We start from the raw sequence: 22,264 nt of genomic DNA on the forward strand, positions 1-22,264 counted from the left end.
CTCTCTCTGACAAATAAATACAATTTTTAAAAAAGATTTATTAATTTTGAGGGAGAGGGAGAGAATCTCCCACAGCCTCCCTGCTGAGCACCTGGGTGAGGGGCATGATCCCACCACCCAGAGTTCATGACCTAAACCAAAACCCACGTCAGACACTCAACTGACTGAGCCACCCAGGCACCCCCGAAAAAGTATTTTGTTTTTGAAGCATTTGTCAGAACAGTTAAAATGATTGTACTTGAGCAGTTTTAGACTTGATTTAGCAGAGATTTTTATGTTAATTTTGGAATTTGGTTTTCAAATAAAAAATATCTAATTTTGAAATACTGAATTATGGGTCAAGAATCATTAATCTTGGAAGGTATATGGATACTTTATCGTGTTAAGGAAGCTTTTTAAATGTGTTAATCTTGGCTTTTGGATTTCTAAGCATATGAAAGTATTCTTGGCCTGGAAATTAACTATGAGTTCTTATCAGAGTAGTTTTCTAATTGTTAAATGTTTCTGTATTCCAGCTTGATTATATAGTTTTTGAAGGTATTGTATATATATACTTATAGTCTGCTTTTGTCTCCAGAGCCTTGCGTAGTTCCTTGAATATATAGGACTTTGATATATTACTGGGGGTAAGATCTAATATTTTTTAATATATAGGACTTTGATATATTGCTGGGGGGCAGATCTAATATTTTTGAGTGAACACAACATTCTCAGCCCAGATGTCCTGGTGGACAGAGCTGTAATCTTTACATAAGTGATGGTAGGTTTTCATTGTGCTTGACCATGGCTAAGGGAAACATTTCTTTAAGTTTTTGGAGGAGTGGCTTCTAACTCACTTATAACACTAATATGCCATTGCAGTTGAGAAAGCCCTAACTTTGGCAACTTCATTAGGAAGAAGACAGAAAAAAACCTAGGGCACATTCACTGTACGACTTTATTTCTAAACAACTGTAAAACTTATGTGCTGGCAGATCAGGGAGCAGAGAAACATGAGGGGACAAGTCAGTCCTCTGGGATCACTGATCAAGAGAAGGAGTTGTCCACCAGTGCTTTCCAAGCTTTCACGGTAAGCAGTGATCTCTTTCTGTCGGCTCTATTTTTAGGATCTGTTGAATATGAATCTTTTCACAATTAATTTTTAAATTTATAATTTTTGTTCTGCAATAATTCAAGAATTAAGTTTAGAGAGTAGGTTTAGTTTTAACATTTAAAAAATTAGAGTTTAAATATGGTAAAAGGAATGGGAGTAATTTGAGCCATTACCAAGTTTTTGTGTTTTCATAAACATCTTTTAACTCTTACAGTGTTGTTAAGTCTTTAAAACTTAGATTTGTAAATATGGGTCACTCTTTTCAGTTCACTGCTTTGTTCAATTCTTTTTCTTGAATGTACTTTAAAATGGAACCCCAGGGGCGCCTGGGTGGCTCAGTTGTTAAGCGTCTGCCTTCGGCTCAAGGTGTGATCCCAGGGTCCTGGGATTGAGCCCCGCATCCGGCTCCCTGCTACACTGGGAGCCTGCTTCTTCCTCTCCCACTCCCCCTGCTTGTGTTCCCTCTCTTGCTTTCTGTCTCTCTCTGTCAAATAAATAAATAAAATCTTTAAAAAAAAATTGAACTTTTCTGACATTAAACGATATGAAAGATAATCAAATAAGATTATCAAGTTACGTACATGTAAGCAGAATTTGATACTTGGGTATTCAAAGTGTATTTACTGAAAATTAAAAATTGGAATAATTAATCATATTACCTTTCTTGGCTAGCCTCAGCTGTTATGTCCTACTAGCAATGCACGCACACACACACACACACACACACACACACACACGTGTGTGTGTGTGTGTGTATCATGTTGTTTTATACATACATAGAGGTATATGGTGTACCTGTGTGTCTGTGTATGTCTTATACAAGTATTGGTGTTAGAGTTTGAGTCTTAGGCAGTATCTACAATTTTTTTCCAGCTTTATTGAGATATAATTGACATATCCCAGTTTCTTAACTGATAGGAATATTGCTTCATCTAGTGACTTTAATTAGTATATTTAGGGGAGTTATAGGTCTTTTTCTTTTGTGTGTGTGTGTGTGTGTGTGGTTATAGGTCTTTTTAAAGCGTTTTTCTTTTCTTTTTCTTTAAGACTTTATTTGTCAGAGAGCATGCACAAGCAGGGGGAGTGGCAGGGAGAGGGAGAGGCAGACTCCCTGCTGAGCAGGGCTCAGTGTGGGTCTCGATCCCAGAACCCTAGGATCATGACCTGACCTGAAGGAAGATGCTTAACCAACTGAGCTACCCTGGCGCCCCTTAAGAGTTTTTCAGTGAAGAGTGAAATATATTTGGAAATGAATGTATAGTTTTAAAGCTGATATGTAATTTTGTCTGTGTTTTTTTGTTTTAGGCTGGAAATTATGATGCCTGTCTGCAACACCTTGCTTGCCTGCAAGAAGTAAACAAAGATGATTATAAAATAATTTTGAATACAGCAGTGGCTGAGTTTTTTAAAAATAACCAAACGACAACAGATAGTTTAAGACAAACACTTAACCAGCTGAAGAATCAGGTGATACATGAATAAATTTAGCTATAAAAGTACTGTGGTATTCTCTCAATTGTGCAATAGAAATACTTAAGGAAAATTAATAGGGCATGTCTGATACTGATAGCACAATTTCTAATGTATCTAAAACACTTGCATTAATTTTATTTGTATGAAATTATTATTCCAGGAAATGAAAGGTATGTTTTATAATTTTATTTTCTGTTGTCTTTTTAAATTGAACAGAATAGACTAATATACCAAATTTGAATGAACTTTGGAGTTTCGAGAAAAAATTGAAGTGGAAATATATGAAAAAGCTTAGCTGCTGAGAGTATCTTTTTTTATAACTGCAAAGATCTGATTAATTACAATAATGTCAGATTGTTTTAGCACTTTGGATCAGGACATGATTAAATTGAAGATATTCTGATTTATGTGTGGTTTGGGGCTCGTCTTGGTCATTGGTCAAAACAGCAACATTGGGGCGCCTGGGTGGCTCAGCCGTTAAGCGTCTGCCTTCGGCTCAGGTCATGATCCCAGGGACCTGGGATCGAGCACCGCATCCGGCTCCCTGCTCTGTGGGAAGCCTGCTTCTCCCTCTCACACTCCCCCTGCTTGTGTTCCGTCTCTCGCTATGTCTCTTTCTGTCAAATAAATAAAATCTTCTTAAAAAAAAAGAAAGACTGCTTTTTTTTTTCCCTTTTTTAAGATTTTATTTATTTGACAGAGACACAGTGAGAGAGGGAACACAAGCAGGGGGACTGTGAGAGTGAGAAGCAGGCTTCCCGAGGAGCAGGGAGCCTGATGTGGGGCTCGATCCCAGGTCCCTGGGATCATGACCTGAGCCAAAGGCAGACGCTAATGGCTGAGACACCCAGGCACCCCAGAACAGCAACATTTCTCACATCACAGTTAAAGCTTTGATAGTCAAGAGGGCTGATGATGGTTATGATGATGATGGTGGTGAGAGGATCAGATAGCAGACATTTATTGCTTATTTTGGAACAAGGCCCTGCTAAGAGCCTTCTATGCAACATCTCACTTACTCTTCCCAATAGTCCTATGAAACAGCTACTGTAATTTTTCTCATTTTACAGATGGGAAAGCCGAGGTACAGATAGCTAGTATAAATTGTCCAAAGACACAAAGCTCTTAAATGAAAAGAGCTCCATCAACTCTGTCTTGTTTGACTCTAGGGCCTTTGCTTCTGATAACTGCTTCATGTTGTAGAAAGTCCAAAGGCCTTTTTGAGCCCCTGTCCTTGTTCATGACTACTCCCATATGGTAGAGTATCACCCTAATATGTGATATATTTAGAAATAAGTGACCCCTTCAGGCTCTTCATAATTTTTTACAGGAGTAAAGCTTCTCTACAGTATCACCCTAAACATGGTATAGTTAGAAATAAGTAACCTGTTCAGGCTCCTCCTAATTCTTTACATGAGTAATTTTTCAACCTGATTACAGTTTTTCAATGAAAATGAGAATAATAGGAGTGCCTGCCTGGCTCAGTTGGTAGAGAGCATGCAATTCTTCTTCTTCTTCTTCTTTTAAATGAACATATAATGTATTTGTTTCAGGGGTACAGGTCTGTGGTTCATCAGTCTTGTACAATACCCAGCGCTCACCACAACACGTGCCCTCCCCAATGTCCATCACCCAGCCACTGCAACCCTCCATCCCCCTCCGCTCCCGCAACCCTTGGTTTGTTTCCTGAAATTAAGAGTCTCTTACAGTTTGTCTTCCTCTCTGGTTTCGTCTTGTTTCATTTTTTCTTCTCTTCCCCGATGATCCTCTGCCTTGTTTCTCAAATTCCATATATCAGTGAGATCATGTAATTGTCTTTCTCTGATTGACTTATTTCAGTTAGCATAATACCCTCTAGCTCCATCCATTGAGCATGCAGTTCTTGATCTTGGGGTCATGAGTTCAAGCCCCACCTTGGGTGTAGAGATTATTAAAAAAAAAAAAAGAAAGAGAAAAGAAAATGAGAATAGTAGCCAACTTTTATTAAACACTTATGTGATTCCAAATTCCATATTAAGTGCTTTTTATGTTTTATCTCATAATCCTCACATTCAACCCTTAACATAGGTACTTGTAATCTCAGTTGTAAAACTGGGATTTAGGGAGCCTAGTCATTTTATATATCGAGGAGGGGGAGGAGCAAGATTTGAACCAGACCTTCTGACTTTTTTTTTTTTTAAATGTAGTGTTTGAACTCACGACCCCAATATCAAGAGTTGCATGCTCTATAGACTGAGCCTTCCAGGCATTCCAGACCATCTGACTTTTGAGCCTGTTTTCATAGCTACCCCAGTCTTCACAAATTTATATGACACTACATTTCTTTATTCTCTAGCCTAGCTCCAGAATCAAAGGAAAGATGATATTTGTGGCTATCTAGTACACATGCCCTATGATTCCATAGACTGTTTCTTCTACGGAACATTTATTTGGGCTTTGAACACAGGTTTACCCTTAAAACCTGTTTTAGAGTAAGAGACTCCTGCAGACTTCCTATTAAGCCAAGAAAACTGCTTTTTGAAATCCTTTCACTAGCCTTAATTGGTTTTTGTTGGTTTTTTTTTATTTTATTCTTGATAAGGCTGGTTCAATAATCCTCCTCATGCCGTCCAACTCTCTTGCATTTCCTGGAAGTGTTTGTACCTGTGTCTCTTAGCTTTCTCTAAATCACTTCTGTTCAAAGTCTTAGGTCCTCAGCATAGTTACATGCCTTTACAGCCTATTCCACTTTTATTAATGTTTTATCTCATTTAACGAGTAGTTTTTGTTTTGGCTGGAGCGATTACTAGATGTTTTTGGTAAGTCCTAGAAAATGTTGCTGTTATTTATGTTGTATGTTCAACCATTTTTGCTTTGTTTTGTTTTTTAAGAAGAAAGAATTTATTTATTTATTTATTTATTTATTTATTTTTATACATTTGCTAGAGAGTACTCGCCAGCGCACACACAAGCAGGGGACAAGCAGGGGGAGCGGCAGGCAGAGGGAGAAGCAGGCTCCCCACTGAGCAAGGAGCCCGATGTGGAACTCTCTCCCAGGACCTCCGGGTCACAACCCCTGCTAAAGGCAGACACCTAACTGAGCACCCAGGTGTCCTACTTAAATAAAATCTTAAAAAAAAAAAAAAAAGTCTTAAAAACAAACTGATAGCAGTCCCTGCCATTTGACAGCAAACTCCCAGCACTCAGCAGCTAGTAATCTGCTTTGTCTGTTTATTTGCCTACTTATGGCTATTTTGTGTAGGTGAATGTTCAACCATTTTTGAATCCAAAATTCCTTGATTTGTCCAAAACCCCCTTTTCTGGCTAAGGATGAGCCCTTTCTTAGTTCGTTCTCTCTCCATTAATTACTGCCAAGAAGTATTGTTTTACTTTGGAAATGGAGTTTTCTCTAAGGAGACTATTTTTCGTCACTTGAAGACTATGACTTGGTAAGTGAAGATTATACAGAACCTGCAAACTCACGGAGATGCAAGTGCTTGTGGTCAGAGAGGACCAGTTAACATTTGAACCGCCCTGTCAAGCTCATCATGTGGATGACTGACGTCTACAGGTGTCTGATTACAAATTATTCTGTCATGAACTTTCTGGTTCCCTGCCATCAGCCAAACCAAGGTTGTTGAGTTCATCATGTATATCAAAGTCCCACTGCTTAATATAGGGAAGTGTCAGTCTTAGAATTAATTACTTAACATTGCTCAATAATTTGTTCCAATCTTTAGGGGCACCTGGGTGGCACAATTGATTGGGAGTCCGACTCTTGGTTTTGGCTCAGATTGTGGTTTCAAGGGTCATGAGATTGAGCCCCATGCAGGGCTCCAAGCTCAGTGCAGAGTCTTCTTGGGACACTCTCTCCCTCTACCCCTCCTCCCCATGCACTCTCTCTCTATTAAATAAATAAATAAATCCTTAAAAAATAATTTATTCCAATCTTAATAGTGGCAAAGAAAGATTAGTTTTAATACAGATAGAATGCTAGTTTTGTGTGTCAAATGAAATAACAGAATGGTTGCAAAACTTGATTAAAATTTGCAAGCCTATTGCAGCTTAGGGAGGGGGTATGCAGGTAGTCATTAGCTTTAAAATGCAAAGTGTTGTGATTTTTTTTTCTTCTGGTATCAGATGTAAATGTTAGTGTTTTAGCAAAGCCATTAAAAGCCTATTTTTATTACTTAAAACATTTTTTTTTTTTTTTAGTTGTAGGAACAACCTGAAAATTAGAGGAATATCAGAAAATATACTTCCTAGGGGCACTGGGGTGGCTCAGTCGTTAAGCGTCTGCCTTCGGCTTAGGGTTTGATCCCAGGGTCCTGGGATCGAGCCCTGCATGGGGTTCCTCCGCTGGGAGCCTGCTTCTTCCTCTCCTACTCCCCCTGCTTGTGTTCCCTCTCTTGCTGGCTGGCTTTCTCTCAGTCAAATAAATAAATAAAATCTATAAAAAAAAAAGAAAAAGAAAATACACTTCCTAGCTATAAAGCCTTGGGCAAGATAATTAAGCTTTTTGTGCTGGTCTCTTTATTTGTAAAATGGAAATGATAATAATATCTATGTCCTCAAGGTATGGTGAGGATCAGTTGAGGTATTCTCTATAAAACTTTTAACATAGTGTGCCTAGCACATAGTTAAGTAGTTAGCTATTGTTTATTAATGTTTAAATTTTACTTTAGTTTTTATAAAATGGAATCAAGGTTGTGTATACGTAGTGTATAACAGTGCATACAGGAAAGGTCTTGAGTTTTACCCACTCCCAGGGAGACTAGAAAGTGGGGGACCAACTCGGAAGCCATGTTGGCAGTTAAAGCATTGATGGTATCTTCACAGTGGCAAGGAGGAGACTTGCCTTACTTTGTGCTAGGTACTACATACAGTCCATGAAAATGTTTTACTTAATGGAATTTTATTATGAATAAAATAATTTTGACTATATGAGTATAATTAAAATCTAGAGGTCCTGTTGAAAATGTGGAAAAATTCAGAGTAAGAAACGTTGGCCTGGGTTTCTGTTTGTTCATATAGACTCTTTCACTTTTGCTCTTTATTTTCTGACTGACTGTTGTGAGAACATATTCTTTGTTGATTTTGTTTCATAGGTCCACTCGGCTGTTGAAGAGATGGATGGATTAGATGATGTAGAGAACAGCATGTTGTATTACAATCAGGCAGTCATTCTTTATCATCTGCGGCAGTACACAGAAGCGATAGCAGTTGGTGAAAAACTTTACCAGTTCATAGAACCTTTTGGTATGTCCTGTAAAAATTTTTCTGTCAAAAATTTTCCTATCTTCAGGGGACTTGGGTGGCTCAGTTGGTTAAGTGTCTGACCCTTGATCTCTGCTCAGGTCTTGATCTCAGGGTTGTGTGATCGAGCCCCACGTTGGGCTGTGCACTGGGCATGGAGCCTGCTTGGGATTCTCTCTCTTCCTTTCCCACTCCAAAAAAAGAATTCTCTATCTTCTCATACTTGCAGTGGCCCCTGGTACTTTTCACCTAGTTAACCAAAATCAGGGAATTACCTGTTAGTATTTAAAGAAAGAAAAAAAGCTGTGTCAGGGTTTCTTAATAACTAGAAAAGATAAAAATGATATTACTTTTAGATGAACCCAGGTTTTCTTTTAGCGTTTCCTCTCCACCCTTCAATTTTTTTTATTTTTTATTTTTTAAAGATCTCATCCACTCATTAGAGAGAGAGAGAACAAGAGAGAACATGAGCAGGGGGAGCAGCAGAGTCAGAGGGAGAAGCAGGCTCCCCGCTGAGCAGGGAGTCCAATGATGTGGGGCTCAATCTCAGGACCCCGGGATCATGACCTGAGCTGAAGGCAGACCCTTAACCGACTGAGCCACCAAGGTGCCCCTGCCCACCCCTCAATTTTTAAAAATAACTGTTAGAAATGATGTTACTGATTGGAAAGACTTGGTGATTTTGTTTTTTCTCTGCTCCTTAAACACCACCTGGTGTACCCAATCCATTCTTACTTGAGCAGTGTATTAAGGAGTGTTCGGGGATGTGAAGGAACGGGGAAATATTTTGTCCATTGCCTCACTGACATTTTTGTAGGTAATCATAGAATAGATAGTACAGACAGTGCTAGCTTTTTTGGTATCTTACAGTTACTAGCCTTGAATAAGTATAGTAAGAAAGGTGAGGACAAAGGAACAAAGAGGGAGCAAATAAAGCAACAAAGCCAGACTCAGGAAGTGGTTGTTAGAGAGGGCTGTTTCCAGCCCACAGACAGTCAGATTTCAGTTGTGATTCACATTTTTGTCTTTCTCTACATTACTTTCTTTTAAATTCAAAACACCAATGCCAGTTCCTGATTTATAAACACCTAATTGCTGCTGTGGTCCCCACAAGACAAGAGGCTCCTGTGCTGGCTCCTCTGTGGGGCTTTGGGAAGAGTTACAGGGTCCCCTTTTGCTGTCAGCCATTGAACAGCTGCTTACTGTCGATCCAGGGAGGCATTTTCAAGGTGCTCCTCTTCCGTGCTGAGGGCATGGTGGCTGGACAGATTGGGCAGGAGAAACGCCACTGGTGAAGATGGTATAAATTTTGACCTTTCCCTATAAAGCTAGAAATCACAATTATACTTCTAAGATGACACAGCTGTGTTTTTCTGTAAAGCTGGGAGGGGGGGTTGTTTGTTTTTGTTAAAGTAATCTCTACACCTAAGTGGGTTTGAACTTATGACCCCGAGAGCAAAAGTTGCATGCTCTACCAACTGAGCCAGCCAGGTGCTGGTTTTTAGAATTTCTGGAACAGTTTGTGAAATCCCGTTGATTTATACTGTGGCTGAGTATGGAATATGACAACCAACTAGGTAGAATTCAAATCCATTTTTCTTCTTTGAAAATTATTATTGGTCTTTTTATTTTATTTTTAATTTTAAAGATTTTGTTTTTAAGTAATCTCTACACCCAACATGGGGTTCAAACTTACAACCCCAAGATCAGGAGTCGCATGCTGTTCCAGCTGAGCCAGCCAGGCACCCCCATTATTGTTACTTTTAAAAACATTACTACTTGGGGGACGCCTGGGTAGCTCAGTTGGTGGAGCATCCAACTCTTGGTTTCGGCTCAGGTCGTGATCTCAGGGTCCTGGGATTTAGCCCTGCATCAGACTCCATACTCATTGGGGAATCTGCTTGTGGATTCTCTGTCTTCCTCTCCCTCTGCCCCTCTCCTAGCTCATGCACACTTGCACTCACTCTCACTCTCTAAATAAATCTTTAAAAAAAATGTAAAAATGTTACTACTTGGTTCTTCTACAACATGTATTTATTGAGCATATACTATAGACCAAAACTGTTCTTGGGATGTGAAGATAATGCAGTGAATGAAATAAAGTCTTTACCTTCATTAACTTGCATTCCAATGGGAGAGAGAGCAACACAATAAATATATGTTGTGAGGTAGCTGAATGCCATGAAGAAAAGCTAAAACTGGATAAGAGGATAGAGATGGATTGGGAATGTTATTTTTAGATAAGGCAATCAAGGAAGGCCAGGCTAAGCCAGTATTTGAAAAGAGACCTGAGTGAAGAGAAGAGGTGAGCCACATGGCTCTTGAGGGGGAAGGCATTCCAGCCAGAGGTGATAGTGTATGCAAAGCATCTGCAGTGAGCTTGGGTTTGGTGAGTGAGAGGAATAGCAGAAGTCCGTTGTGACTGGAGCCAGTGGGGAGAACAGAAGCAAATGAAGTCGGAAGTAGCAAGGGGCAGAATAGGTAAAGTCCTGTGGCTTAGGTAAGGACTTACTGTTTTAAGAGTGGTGAGAAACCCTTGGCGATATGTGACCTTTGCACACCAACCCCCTTGATCTTAGTTTGAAATGGAATCCACTCTGGCTGCTGTGTAAGAGCAAGAATGGAATCAGGAAGATTTGTTAGGAGGCTCTTAAGGGCTTTTGAAATTTTCTTTTTTTTTTTTTTATTTTTTTAAAGATTTTATTTATTTATTTGACAGAGAGAGACAGCCAGCGAGAGAGGGAACACAAGCAGGGGGAGCGGGAGAGGAAGAAGCAGGCTCCTAGAGGAGGAGCCTGATGTGGGGCTCGAACCCAGAATGCTGGGATCACACCCTGAGCCAAAGGCAGATGCTTAACCACTGCGCTACCCAGGCGCCCCTGAAATTTTCTGTTCTTGATTTTAGCATTCTTTTTTAGACCTTATTCTTCTTTTTTTCTTCTGAAAGTAAAAGAAAATAGTGTTATTGACGTACCAGGTTACCCTTCCTCTCTTTTTGGGCTCTTCTTCCTTTGAGGTCCTTCTTAGAGTTGGAAGGAACTTCAGAAGATCACCTGGCTCACCTCCCTGCCTTCAGGCAGGTGAAGTATTCTCCTCATTTTATAGTCAGCCAGCTGTGGTCTAAAAATCAGGTCAGTGATGTCTAGAGGCCACATACCTAGTAAGTAGCTAAGCGGGTACTGGAATTGAGGTTTCCTTCTACCTAAAGTAGTACTTCTCAGTTCATGTGTTGGTGTTTGGTGGATATTTTGTCAAAGGAGGATCTGTCACTAGGAACCCTGCAATGAGAGGCCTTGAGATGCAGAATAGAATAGAATAGAATAGAATAGAATAGAATAGAATAGATACTGTAAGTTGTTCCATTCGTGGCTCACGTGATGTTCATTTAAATAAAGACTGACTTAGTGTTTGCTCTTTAGAACTTTTTGGGGAGGAGTGGTCTTGAAATGTTTGCTTCACTTTGGATTATAACTTTTCTTTTCCTGTTTTTTTTCCCCCAGAAGAAAAATTTGCCCAAGCAGTGTGTTTTTTGCTTATAGACCTATATATATTAACCTATCAAGCTGAGAAAGCTTTGCATCTTCTTGCTGTCCTAGAAAAAATGATTTCACAGGGCAACAATAACAAAAATGGGAAGAATGAGGTAAGTATTCAGAGGTGATTAGATTAAAATTTGTGATTAATATTTGGGGTTATTAAATATTTTAATAGCTTTATTGAAATATAATTCACTCTACAGAATGGTCGCTATTGTTAATTATACCATAGTATTACATACTCGAAAATGGCTAAGAGAGTCGATCTTCCAAGTCCTCAGCACAAGAATAAAAACCTTTTGTAATTCTGTATAGTATAGTGATAGATGTTTTAACTAGACTGATAGATTTCAGAGTATATACAAAAAATCATTATATTGTATACCTAGTAGTGTTTATGTCAATTATTCCTCAATTTAAAAATTTTTGTAATAAAAATCAGAAGGATTATGCCTACCCTCAGGCAGTCCACAGGCTAGGTAGGGAGAGACAGATGAGTTAAAATTTTGATTAATGGGGGCAACTGACTGGCTCAGTTGGTAGAGCGTGTGACTCTTGATCTCAGGGTCATGAGTTTAAGCCCCACATTGGGCAAGGAGCCTACTTATTTAAAAAAAAATAATTTGATCAGTGACCTAAAAAAAACAAATACAATTCACATCTATAAAATTTAACGTTTTAAAGTGTACAATTCAGGGGCGCCTGGGTGGCACAGTGGTTAAGCGTCTGCCTTCGCCTCAGGGCGTGATCCCGGAGTTATGGGATCGAGCCCCACATCAGGCTCCTCCGCTAGGAGCCTGCTTCTTCCTCTCCCACTCCCCCTGCTTGTGTTCCCTCTCTCGCAGTCTCTCTCTATCTCTCTCTCTTCTCTGTCAAATAAATAAATAAAAATCTTTAAAAAAAATAAAGTGTACAATTCAGTGGCTTTTATTATACTCACTGAGTTGTAGAACTGTCATCACTATCTAAATTCCAGAACATTTCATCACCCCAAAAAGAAACCGTGTACCTGTTAGCACTTTTTCCCCTTCCCTCAACCCCTGGCAACCACTAATCTACTTTCTATCATTATGAATTTGACTATGCTGGACATTTCATATAAATGGAATCATATAATATGTCGCCTTTTGTGATTGATTTCTTTCACTTGGGATAATACCTTCAAAGTTTGCCAAGTTGTAGCCTGTACTTCATTCCCTTTTCATGTATTTCATTCCTTTTTATGGACATATAATCCTCCACTGTATGGATTTGCCACATTTTTTTTATCCATCAGTTGATGGTCATTTAGGTTGTTTTCCACATCTGACTAATACAAATGATGGTGCTACGAACATTTGTGTACGTATTTTTGTGGTGGCATATATGTTTTCATTTCTCTTGAGTATATATTTAAGAGTGGAATTGCTGGATCATATGGTGATTCTATGTTTAATCTTAGGAGGAACTACCGGCCTGTTTTCCAGAGTAGCTACACTATTTTACATTCCTACCAGCCTTTCACCAAGGTCCCAGGTTCTCCACATTCTTGCTAACCTTGTTTTGTTTTTCTTTTGTTTTGGTTTTTTTGTTTTGTTTTTTTAACATTGTAACCATCCTAATGGATGTAAAGTGGTATCTCATAGTAGTCTTAATTTCTGTGCTTACTAAGGGTATGTGTTAGCATCATTTCATGTATGAAATGTTAATTTTACGGAATGTAAAGATTAGAATTAAGACAATAGAAATCCACAGTCTGGGTAAACAGGGCAGCTATCACCAGAGAAAATTTCATCATTTAAGTTCTTCAGAAAGAGTGTATATTTATGACCTATTCTGGGATAAGAGACTTGTTGTGCATTAAGGATATTTCTTAGTTCTCATGGGTTTTTTTCTTTTTAAATTTTTATTTGCATTTTTAATAATTTATTTTTTTGAAGATTTTATTTATTTGAGAGAGAGCTCATGCATGTGCGAGCTGGGGACAGGGGCAGAGGGAGCAGTTTCCCTCGGAGCAGGGAGCCCAACGTGGGGTTCAGTCCCAGGACCCCAAGATCATGACTTGAGCCGAAGGTAGACACTTAACTGACTGAGCCACCCAGGTGCCCCAAGATTTTATTTTTAAGTAATCTCTACACCCAGCGTGGGACTCAAACCCACAACCTCGAGATCAAGAGTCACACACTCCGCTGACTGAGCCAGCCAGCTGCCCCTCATGTTTTTTGTTTTGCTTGTCCTCTAGTTGTCAAGGGATGGTCCTTTTCCTGTTCCTGCCCTTTTGTTAAAAAAAAAAAGGAGTACTTGTAGAAAACAGATTGTTAACAGTATCTTTCTTTCTACCTGTATAAGTTCTTGAAGTTTAAAAATAAGCATCTGGCATTACTTTTTACAATTTAACAGGTGTAGATAGAAAAGAATTCAGTTAAGTCATCTTAGCATCATTCCTAAACACTGTGTAGTAAAATACTTTTATATTCAGTACTTATGAGAGTCGATAAAATATAATTCATTCAACAGATGCTTGTGTCCTCTACTAGATACTGAAGTGACAAAAATAAAAACCTTGCAATTCACACTTTGTGTGAGAGGAGAAAGATGGGGCAGCATCTGTCCAAGGGCTGGGAGGAAGGCGGGTAGGGACTATTTTGGAGAAGCTTAGTGGTGTCTGAGTGGCTCAAGTCAGTTGAGTGTCCGACTCTTGCTTTCGGCCCAGGTCATGGTCTCAGGATCATGAGATCAAGCCCCATGTAGGGCTCTGTGCTCAGCGCAAGTCGGCTTGAGATTCTCACTGCCTCTCCCTCTGCCCTCGCCCCCCAAATAAGTAAATATTTATTTTGGAGAAGTTTGGATGTTTGATTTGAACAATGTAATACAATTCAACTAGTCAGAAGCAGAAGGAGGGAGCAGAATAACTGTCATGGCAGAGAAAACTTCACAGAAGGTGTGAGAGTGGTACATTGGAGGAATTTCTGGTAATTTGAAATGCATAGTATACCTGAAAAATGTGAGTATAGGAGATCAGGAGAGGAGATTGGCAACTCAAATATTGGTCACATTGTGAAAGATTTTGGATATTACTAGGAATCTAGCGTATGATGTTGGCAGTGTTTATACCAGAAAAAGTTTTTAAGAGGGAAATGGCATGGGGGTACCTGGGTGGCTCAGTCAGTTAAGTGTCTGCCTTTGGCTCAGGACGTGATCCCAGGGTCCTGGGATCCAGTCCCACATTGGGCTCCTTGCTGAGGAAGGATCCTGCTTCTCCCCGTCCCTCTGCCTACAGCTCCTCCTGCTTGTGTACTCTCTCTCTCTCTCTCTCTCTCTCTCGCTGTCTCTGACAAATAAAATCTTTTAAAAAAAAAAGAAGTTTTAAAAGAAGGAAATGACATGATCTGTTTTGGGTTTCAGAAAGATTATCTTGAGTTTTGCCTGAGTAATAGCCATGCTTTTTAAACCTGGCATATCATTATGTTCAATGAGGGTTTCTCAAAAGTGGAATTTTCTTTAAAAAAAAAAAAAAAAGATGGGGGGCACCTGGGTGGCTCAGACGTTAAGCGTCTGTCTTTGGCTTGGTTCGTGATCCTGATGTTCTGGGATTGAGCCCCAAGTCGGGCTCCCTGCTCAGCGGGAAGCCTGCTTCTCCCTCTCCAGCACCCCACTGCTTGTGTTCCCTCTCCTGCTGTCTCTGTCAAACAAATAAATAAAATCTTTAAAAAAAAAAAATTTCCTGTTATCCACTCCAGACTGTTAACCTGAATCTCCGAGAGTGACACCTGGGATTCTGTAGTTTTAAAACGTTCTCTAGGTGATTCAGATAAGCTCACTTGTAAATCACTGATTTAAATTATGGTAAAAAATTTTTAATTTTGGTTAATTTTGTTTTACCACCCTACAGACTGGTAATAACACCAACAAAGACGGATCGAATCATAAAGCTGAAAGTGGAGCCCTAATAGAAGCTGCAAAATCAAAGATACATCAGGTAGCATAAGTTCTAAGAGAGGCTATGCGTCACGTATGTTAACTAATAGTTACGAATGATGAAGAATGTGATAGATCGCTGAAAGCTGTAAATAATTCAAGGCATGTATGTATGTTTGGCTTTGAAGTATTATAACTTAAAAGCATATTTATCCTTCAGATTATATTTGCTTAAAATGATAATGCAGTATCTTTTTTTTAATTACTTGATAAACAATTGAGAGAAATGGCCTGGGAATGTATTGGATGATAAAATCAGTTTGTAGAATACTAAAATTCATTCTTAGTTAGCCAGGTGCAGATAAAAATTTATAGGAATTAGATAATTGCTGAATCACTATATTGTGCACCTGAAACTAATACTGTACATTAATTATACTGGAATTAAAATATTAATTTTTTAAAAAATAAAAGAATTGTTAGGATTTTTGCTTGGAATTTAAGTATAAATTTTATTCTACATGTTTTTTGTATTTTAGAATGTATTCTAAGAAGTACAGTAAGATAATTTAAGGTATTTAAGATACCTTATTAATCCTTATTTAAGGATATTTAAGATAATTTAAAACTTGTTTTTGCAAGTAACTAGTATAACTATGTTGTAAGCAGATTAGGTTGAATTTCCATTTAACTAGAAAGTAAAACTACTTCAGCATGTGTAAATCCATCATTAGTTCTCACATACTAGCATTTTCCTTTGATAGTATAAAGTAAGAGCTTATATCCAAATGAAGTCCCTGAAAGCATGCAAAAGGGAAATCAAGTCAGTCATGAACACAGCTGGAAATGTAAGTTTTTTCTTGATTTTTCTTTTCTTTTCCTTTTTTTTTTTTCCCAATTTGTAACTTTCATGTCCTAAAACTTTCTTGTTTGGGTAGTAGGTATTTGTCAGTCTTAAATAATTTATTTTAGTCTTGACATTGAGTTGTAAAGTGGTGATCATACTGTGTCTATAATTTAATACTTTTCTCACTTAAAATTATAGCAAGCATTTTCCCATGGTATGTAGCCCTCAAAACCACCATTTTAAGTAGCTGTCTAATATTCTGAAAGTGGTTTATCACAATTCAATTCATGTAAACATTTACTATTAGACACTTCAGGATTTTTTTAGTTTATACTCAGAACATTTATTAAAGATTAACAGTTCAGCTGTAGCCCAAACCTGCCCCTTCCAAATGATCTTTGCCTTGACAATACCTTCAATTTGACTAATGCTGCTAGAGTATTTGAGATAAAATTCCTCCTTCCTTCCACTCCCTCCACCCCACTCCTCCACTGATACATAATTTTTAAGACTGTGGAGGGAAAACACAGAATTGTGAACATTCTCGATGCTTTGGGGAAAACTGTTAATTTTAAGTATGAGATCATGAGAAATAATTTGGCTTTAAAGTATTGTAGTCGTTTGTACTACAAACGATAGTTTGTAGTAGGAATGGTTCAGGGAAATTGACCCTAGAAATCCTAGGCAGGCTCCAGATTAGTCACTGGGTCAGTACTCAAGTGATTTTTGAGGAGAAGAAATTATAGCCAAGGTCTGAGGGGGTAGGGGTAGACTTGAGGCCAAGAGGGAAAAGCCTAACTAGCCAGCCAACCACTATCAAATCTTTTTTGAGATAAAAGACATGATCCCTGCCTTAACGGAAGCCATGGTCATAAGGGAGAGAGAAACAGGAAAATAAATAATTGAAATGCAGGGTAATGGTAATACCTAAATCAGGAGGAAGTACTGCTACCTGGAATAAGCATTGGAAGCCCTTGTTTCCTCAATGACCAGGAGACAGAGCAAAGCATGAACAAGGACTTAGCCTGTAGCTAAGCTAATGGAATAAATGATGTCCTCCTGGAATGGATATTTAGTCTGCAGATCTATGCATGCTTTCACATTCTAACTAGGTATGATACAGATGATCCTCCACTAGGAGGATTCTTAGGGGAAGTGAAACATGGTCTGCCATCCAAAATGTGGTCTTTGTCACAAGCAAGATTAGTTCTCGAAAATAAGGCATTCTTTTAGGCAGTTTGTCCACCGTAGAATGACACTTCCCCCCCCTATTTGGAAAGGCATTGGATTATTTATATCCCTTTGGGTTCTAATGAAGGTGCCTCTGTGTCCTAAAAAATAAGGGAGACCTCTAGTCTGTCTAAATAGTCATTGAACTGAAGGACCTAGTTAAATTGGCTTCCAGTTAGTAGTATAAAAATGAAGACAGTCTGTTGATGATCTGTAGACTGTATTCTTATACATATATACTTCATGGGTTTTTTTAGGCAGAACCTTAATTCAGTTGATAAGGTGCTCTCTGATAGGTTTAATTTTTTTAGATAGTCAAAGCAATGAAAAATTGTGAAGCTATAGTTTTTTGTGAGCACGACTTAAATGATTCATTTATGCTCTAGAATACATGCCAATACAGCAGTATGATTATGATCTCACAATAGACATCTGAAAACAAAATATAAGCAACTTATATTTTCTTTACAGTCTGCACCCTCTCTGTTTCTTAAAAGCAATTTTGAGTACTTAAGAGGCAATTATCGAAAAGCTGTGAAGCTATTAAATAGTTCAAACATTGCTGAACATCCAGGATTCATGAAAACAGGTAAAAGAAAATTGTGAAATTCTAGTATTTTCCTGGCTCTTCTGTCTTTTGTTGTTTGTTTCCTACAGTGCTCTTCAGTGTGATTCTTGCTAATTTTTTAAAAGAAAATCTTTTATAATTTCTGCTCCAGAAAATTCTTAGAATTTATTCTATTTGTTTCCATTTTATTTACTTACTTATTTTTAAAGATTTTACTAATTTATTTGAGAGAGAGAGCGCGAGCAGGGAGGGGCAGAGGCAGAAGCAGGCTTCCCGTTGAGCAGGGAGCCGCTGTGGGGCTCGATCTCAGAACTCCAGCATCATGGCCCGAGCCAAAGACAGACACTCAACCGACTGTACCACCAATTTTACTTATTTTATAGATTTATTTATTTATTTTAGAAAGAGCAGGAGTGAGCAGGGAGAGGCAGACTCCCCACTGAGTATGGAGCATAAGACTGGGCCGATACCAGGACCTGTGCCAAAACCAAGAGTTGGATGCTTAACCTACTGAGCCACCCAGGTTCCCCTATTTGTTTCCATTTTAGAGGAAGCTTCACTCCTTTTACTTTTATTTCACCTCATGTATGCTTTCTTTCATTTCTTAATACCAGTTTATAGATTATCAGGACATAAGGTCCTTTGGCTTTTACTTTGTGAAATGAGACCTTTTAAGGGAATGAGACGATAATGTTTTTACTTTTCTCTTTTCTCCCATAAAAGCTGTGAGCATTTGATGATCTTTTAGACTATTAACGATATCAAAAATATTTCTATAAAGTTAGGATAATCATTGTTATCTGTTTTCTATTTAGTAAGTTTTTTTAAAGATTTTATTTATTTATTTGTCAGAGAGAGTGCGCATGAGCGAACACAAGCAGGGGGAGTAGCATACAGAGGGAGAAGCAGGCTCCCTGCTGAGCAAGGAGCCCAACAAGGGACTCCCATTGAAGGACTCTGGGATCATGAACTGAGCCGAAGGCAGGCGCCTAACCAACTGAGCCACCCAGGCATCCCTATTTAGAAAGTTTTAATGAGGGGCACCTGGGTGGCTCAGTCAGTTAAGCATCACTCTTGATTTTGGCTCAGGTCATGATATCAGGGTAGTGAGATCAGAGGCCTACATCGGGGCTCCGTGCGGGGTGTGGAGCCTGCTTAATTAAGATTCTGTCTCTCCCTGTCTAAAAAAGAAGGAAAGTTTTGGGATGCCTGGGTGGTTCATTCGTTAAGCATCTGCCTGGGATTGAGTGCCGCATCGGGCTCCGTGCTCAGTGGGAAACCTGCTTCTCCCTCTCCCACTCCCCCTGCTTGTGTTCCCTCTTTCGCTGCCTCTCTGTCAGATGAATGAATGAATGAATGAATGAATGAATGAATGAAAGTTTTAATGTTGGTAAAATGAAAGGTAAAATTTGGGGCTTTCTTTTAAGTTCACGTCCTTGCTATTTTATGGGGAGAAAGGAGGAAAATCCATTTATTCAAGAAGTGATGTCAAACTACTGAAAATGCTTTACACCAAGTTTAAAATGCAAAGATGGGGGTGCCTGGGTGGCTCATTTGGTTAAGCCTCTGACTCTCGGTTTCAGCTCAGGTCATGGTCTCAGTATTGTGAGTTTAAGCCTCAGGTGGGGCTCTGCACTCAGCATGGAGTCTGCTTAGGATTCTTTCCCCTTCTGCTCTGCCCTCCTTCACGTGTACACTCACTTTTGCTCTCAAATAAATAAATAAAACCTTAAAATGGTTTTTAAGCCGCTCCCCCTTATTGTGCTTGCTCGCTTTCTCTTGTGTCAAATAAATAAAAGAAAATCTTAAAAAAAAAAAAAAGTACACCTGCAGACATACTTACCAACCCCCGCCCTTTACCCATTCTGTTAAAGTGGGGTTGTAAAAGATGGAGAAAAGCAGTTTGTTCCGTTACAGTTCTTTTGGATATTCTGTTTATTCTGAGTACCCATTTTTAATTCTGCTAAATTTTTATTTCTGCTGTTTTTATTGTTGTAATTTCCCCTCAGGCCCATAAGACCCAAACACTGAAATGATCTTTCAGACTAAACATTCAGTATCCTTTGAGAAAATTTTGCTTAGGATTGTCTTGATACAGGGGCCCCTGGGTGGCTCAGTCGTTAAGCGTCTGCCTTCGGCTCAGGGCGTGATCCCAGTGTTCTGGGATCGAGCCCCACATCAGGCTCCTCTGCTGGAAGCCTGCTTCTTCCTCTCCCACTCCCCCTGCTTGTGTTCCCTTTCTCGCTGGCTGTCTCTATGTCTGTCAAATAAATAAAAAATCTTAAAAAAAAAAAAAAGTTAAGATCTAATGGGAAAGATTTTTATATAGTAGTTATATATTTTATGTACTGATATTTTTCATAGTTATTAATTTTAACATTTATTTCTCATATGTAAAATTTAGTTTTTGCTGCTGATAAAATATGCTTATTGGAGAAGATTCGGGAATAGAATGTTTCTTAAATTGTTCACAATGCCACTATCAGAGGCAGCCTCCTTTAAACACTTTAGCATATTTCCTACTGTCTTCCACTGAAGCCTGCTGTTTGTCTTTTTAAAATACCATTGCTCAATTTAAAAACACATCAGAAGAAAATCTTTAGGGGCGCCTGGGTGGCACAGCGGTTAAGCGCCTGCCTTTGGCTCAGGGCGTGATCCCGGCGTTATGGGATCGAGCCCCACATCAGGCTCCTCCGCTATGAGCCTGCTTCTTCCTCTCCCACTCCCCCTGCTTGTGTTCCCTCTCTGGCTGGCTGTCCCTATCTCTGTCAAATAAATAAATAAAATCTTTAAAAAAAAAAAAAAAGAAAGAAAATCTTTAGATTTTAGTATTAAACATTGAATATCTTGAGTGTTAATTTTGTCAGTCTAGTCCAGCATTTTATATCATTGTGGAAAAGACAGACTATCAGTAAATTGTTTTTGGAGTATTTGGGAAGCAGTTTAGAAGAAGAAAACTAAAACTTGGATTGCTTTCATTACACCAAAATAAAGCCCAGAGAAATGAGGGGTTGAAATGTAAAAATCATAACAGCAGCTAAAGAAAACTTAAATATTTTGATTTTGTCAGGGGGAAACTTGATTGAATTTTATCCAAAATGCAAAGACTATAGAGTTTAGAAAAGATGATTAAATTTCACCACATAAAAATGTAAGACTTCTTGGGGCGCCTGGGTGGCACAGTGGTTAAGCGTCTGCCTTCGGCTCAGGGCGTGATCCCGGCGTTCTGGGATCGAGCCCCACATCAGGCTCCTCCACTATGAGCCTGCTTCTTCCTCTCCCACTCCCCCTGCTTGTGTTCCCTCTCGCGCTGGCTGTCTCTGTTTCTGTCGAATAAATAAATAAAATCTTAGAAAAATGTAAGACTTCTTATGATTAAACACACACACATACTGAAACAGGTTATAAGACAGATGACACACTGGCTTTGGGGAAAATATTTGAAACAAATGTGACAGAAGATTTCTATAACATACAAACAGGTAACCAATAGGAAAAACATCTGTAACCAAATAAAAAAATGGGTAAAGAACAGAAAGAAGCAGTGTGTGTGTTACAGGATAAGAAATATAGTTGCCTAACAAGCTTGAGAAGATAGATACTCAGCCATATTGATATTTAAAGACATGTGAACCCAAAAGAACAGTGGAGACTTTACAAACAAAAGCAGGATTTTATATATTCTGTTTTATGTATTCTTGCTACTCAGTATGTTTCCATATATACTGATTCTTTCCAGTTTCTGCATAATATTTTGTTGCGTGGATGCAATGCATATAATGTACTAATAAATACTTTTTGTCCTTTGCATTATTGTATTATTTGCCTACAGTTATTTAAAAATCAGAAGAAAAGATTAAGCAGGCTAACAAAGTCAGTGGGATAGGGTTGGTTTATCATCTTTAATAAAAGATTTTAAAAGGAAAGGAGTTTACAGAATTTTCAGGTGTCCTGAATTTCAGATGCCTTGTAAACTTTTCTATAAGGACTAGATGGAATTTCTGTTGTATTGCCAATTCTTGTGTCGCGTATGTCAACAGTAACATTTTTGGACAAATTTATTTGTGTTTTTGTCAGGTGAATGCTTGAGATGCATGTTCTGGAATAATCTTGGTTGCATCCATTTTGCCATGAGCAAGCACAATTTGGGAATTTTCTACTTTAAAAAGGCTCTACAGGAGAATGACAATGTTTGTGCACAGCTCAGTGCAGGCAGCACTGATCCAGGTGAGCCCATTGCTGGGGGACAGTTTGTATTTTACTACTTGAGAGCATGATATTGAAGAGCAAGCGTCTGAGCACTGAGTAATGTATAAAGTTGTTGAATCACGTATTGTATACCTAAAACTAATATAACATGGTAAGTAAATTATATTGGAATTTAA

General features: G+C 38.6%; 1 protein-coding gene across 6 annotated transcripts in view; it reads left to right on the plus strand.

Moving 5' to 3' along the window:
• Positions 1 to 22,264, plus strand: part of CNOT10 (CCR4-NOT transcription complex subunit 10) — a 79,939-nt gene that overhangs the window by 15,809 nt on the left and 41,866 nt on the right. For 4 of the 6 annotated variants that reach the window (XM_026496688.4, XM_057315923.1, XM_057315924.1 and 1 more), the window contains exons 2-9: positions 975 to 1,069; positions 2,399 to 2,560; positions 7,654 to 7,804; positions 11,302 to 11,444; positions 15,209 to 15,295; positions 15,999 to 16,082; positions 17,783 to 17,900; positions 21,957 to 22,106. In XM_026496688.4, coding sequence (XP_026352473.1) covers positions 975 to 1,069; positions 2,399 to 2,560; positions 7,654 to 7,804; positions 11,302 to 11,444; positions 15,209 to 15,295; positions 15,999 to 16,082; positions 17,783 to 17,900; positions 21,957 to 22,106 — 990 coding nt within the window. The remainder of the gene's footprint in view (positions 1 to 974; positions 1,070 to 2,398; positions 2,561 to 7,653; positions 7,805 to 11,301; positions 11,445 to 15,208; positions 15,296 to 15,998; positions 16,083 to 17,782; positions 17,901 to 21,956; positions 22,107 to 22,264) is intronic. The other 2 variants (XM_057315925.1, XM_057315926.1) reach the window with 2 other exon arrangements.

This window comes from Ursus arctos, unplaced genomic scaffold (assembly GCF_023065955.2).
Source record: "Ursus arctos isolate Adak ecotype North America unplaced genomic scaffold, UrsArc2.0 scaffold_20, whole genome shotgun sequence".
NCBI lineage: Eukaryota > Metazoa > Chordata > Mammalia > Carnivora > Ursidae > Ursus > Ursus arctos.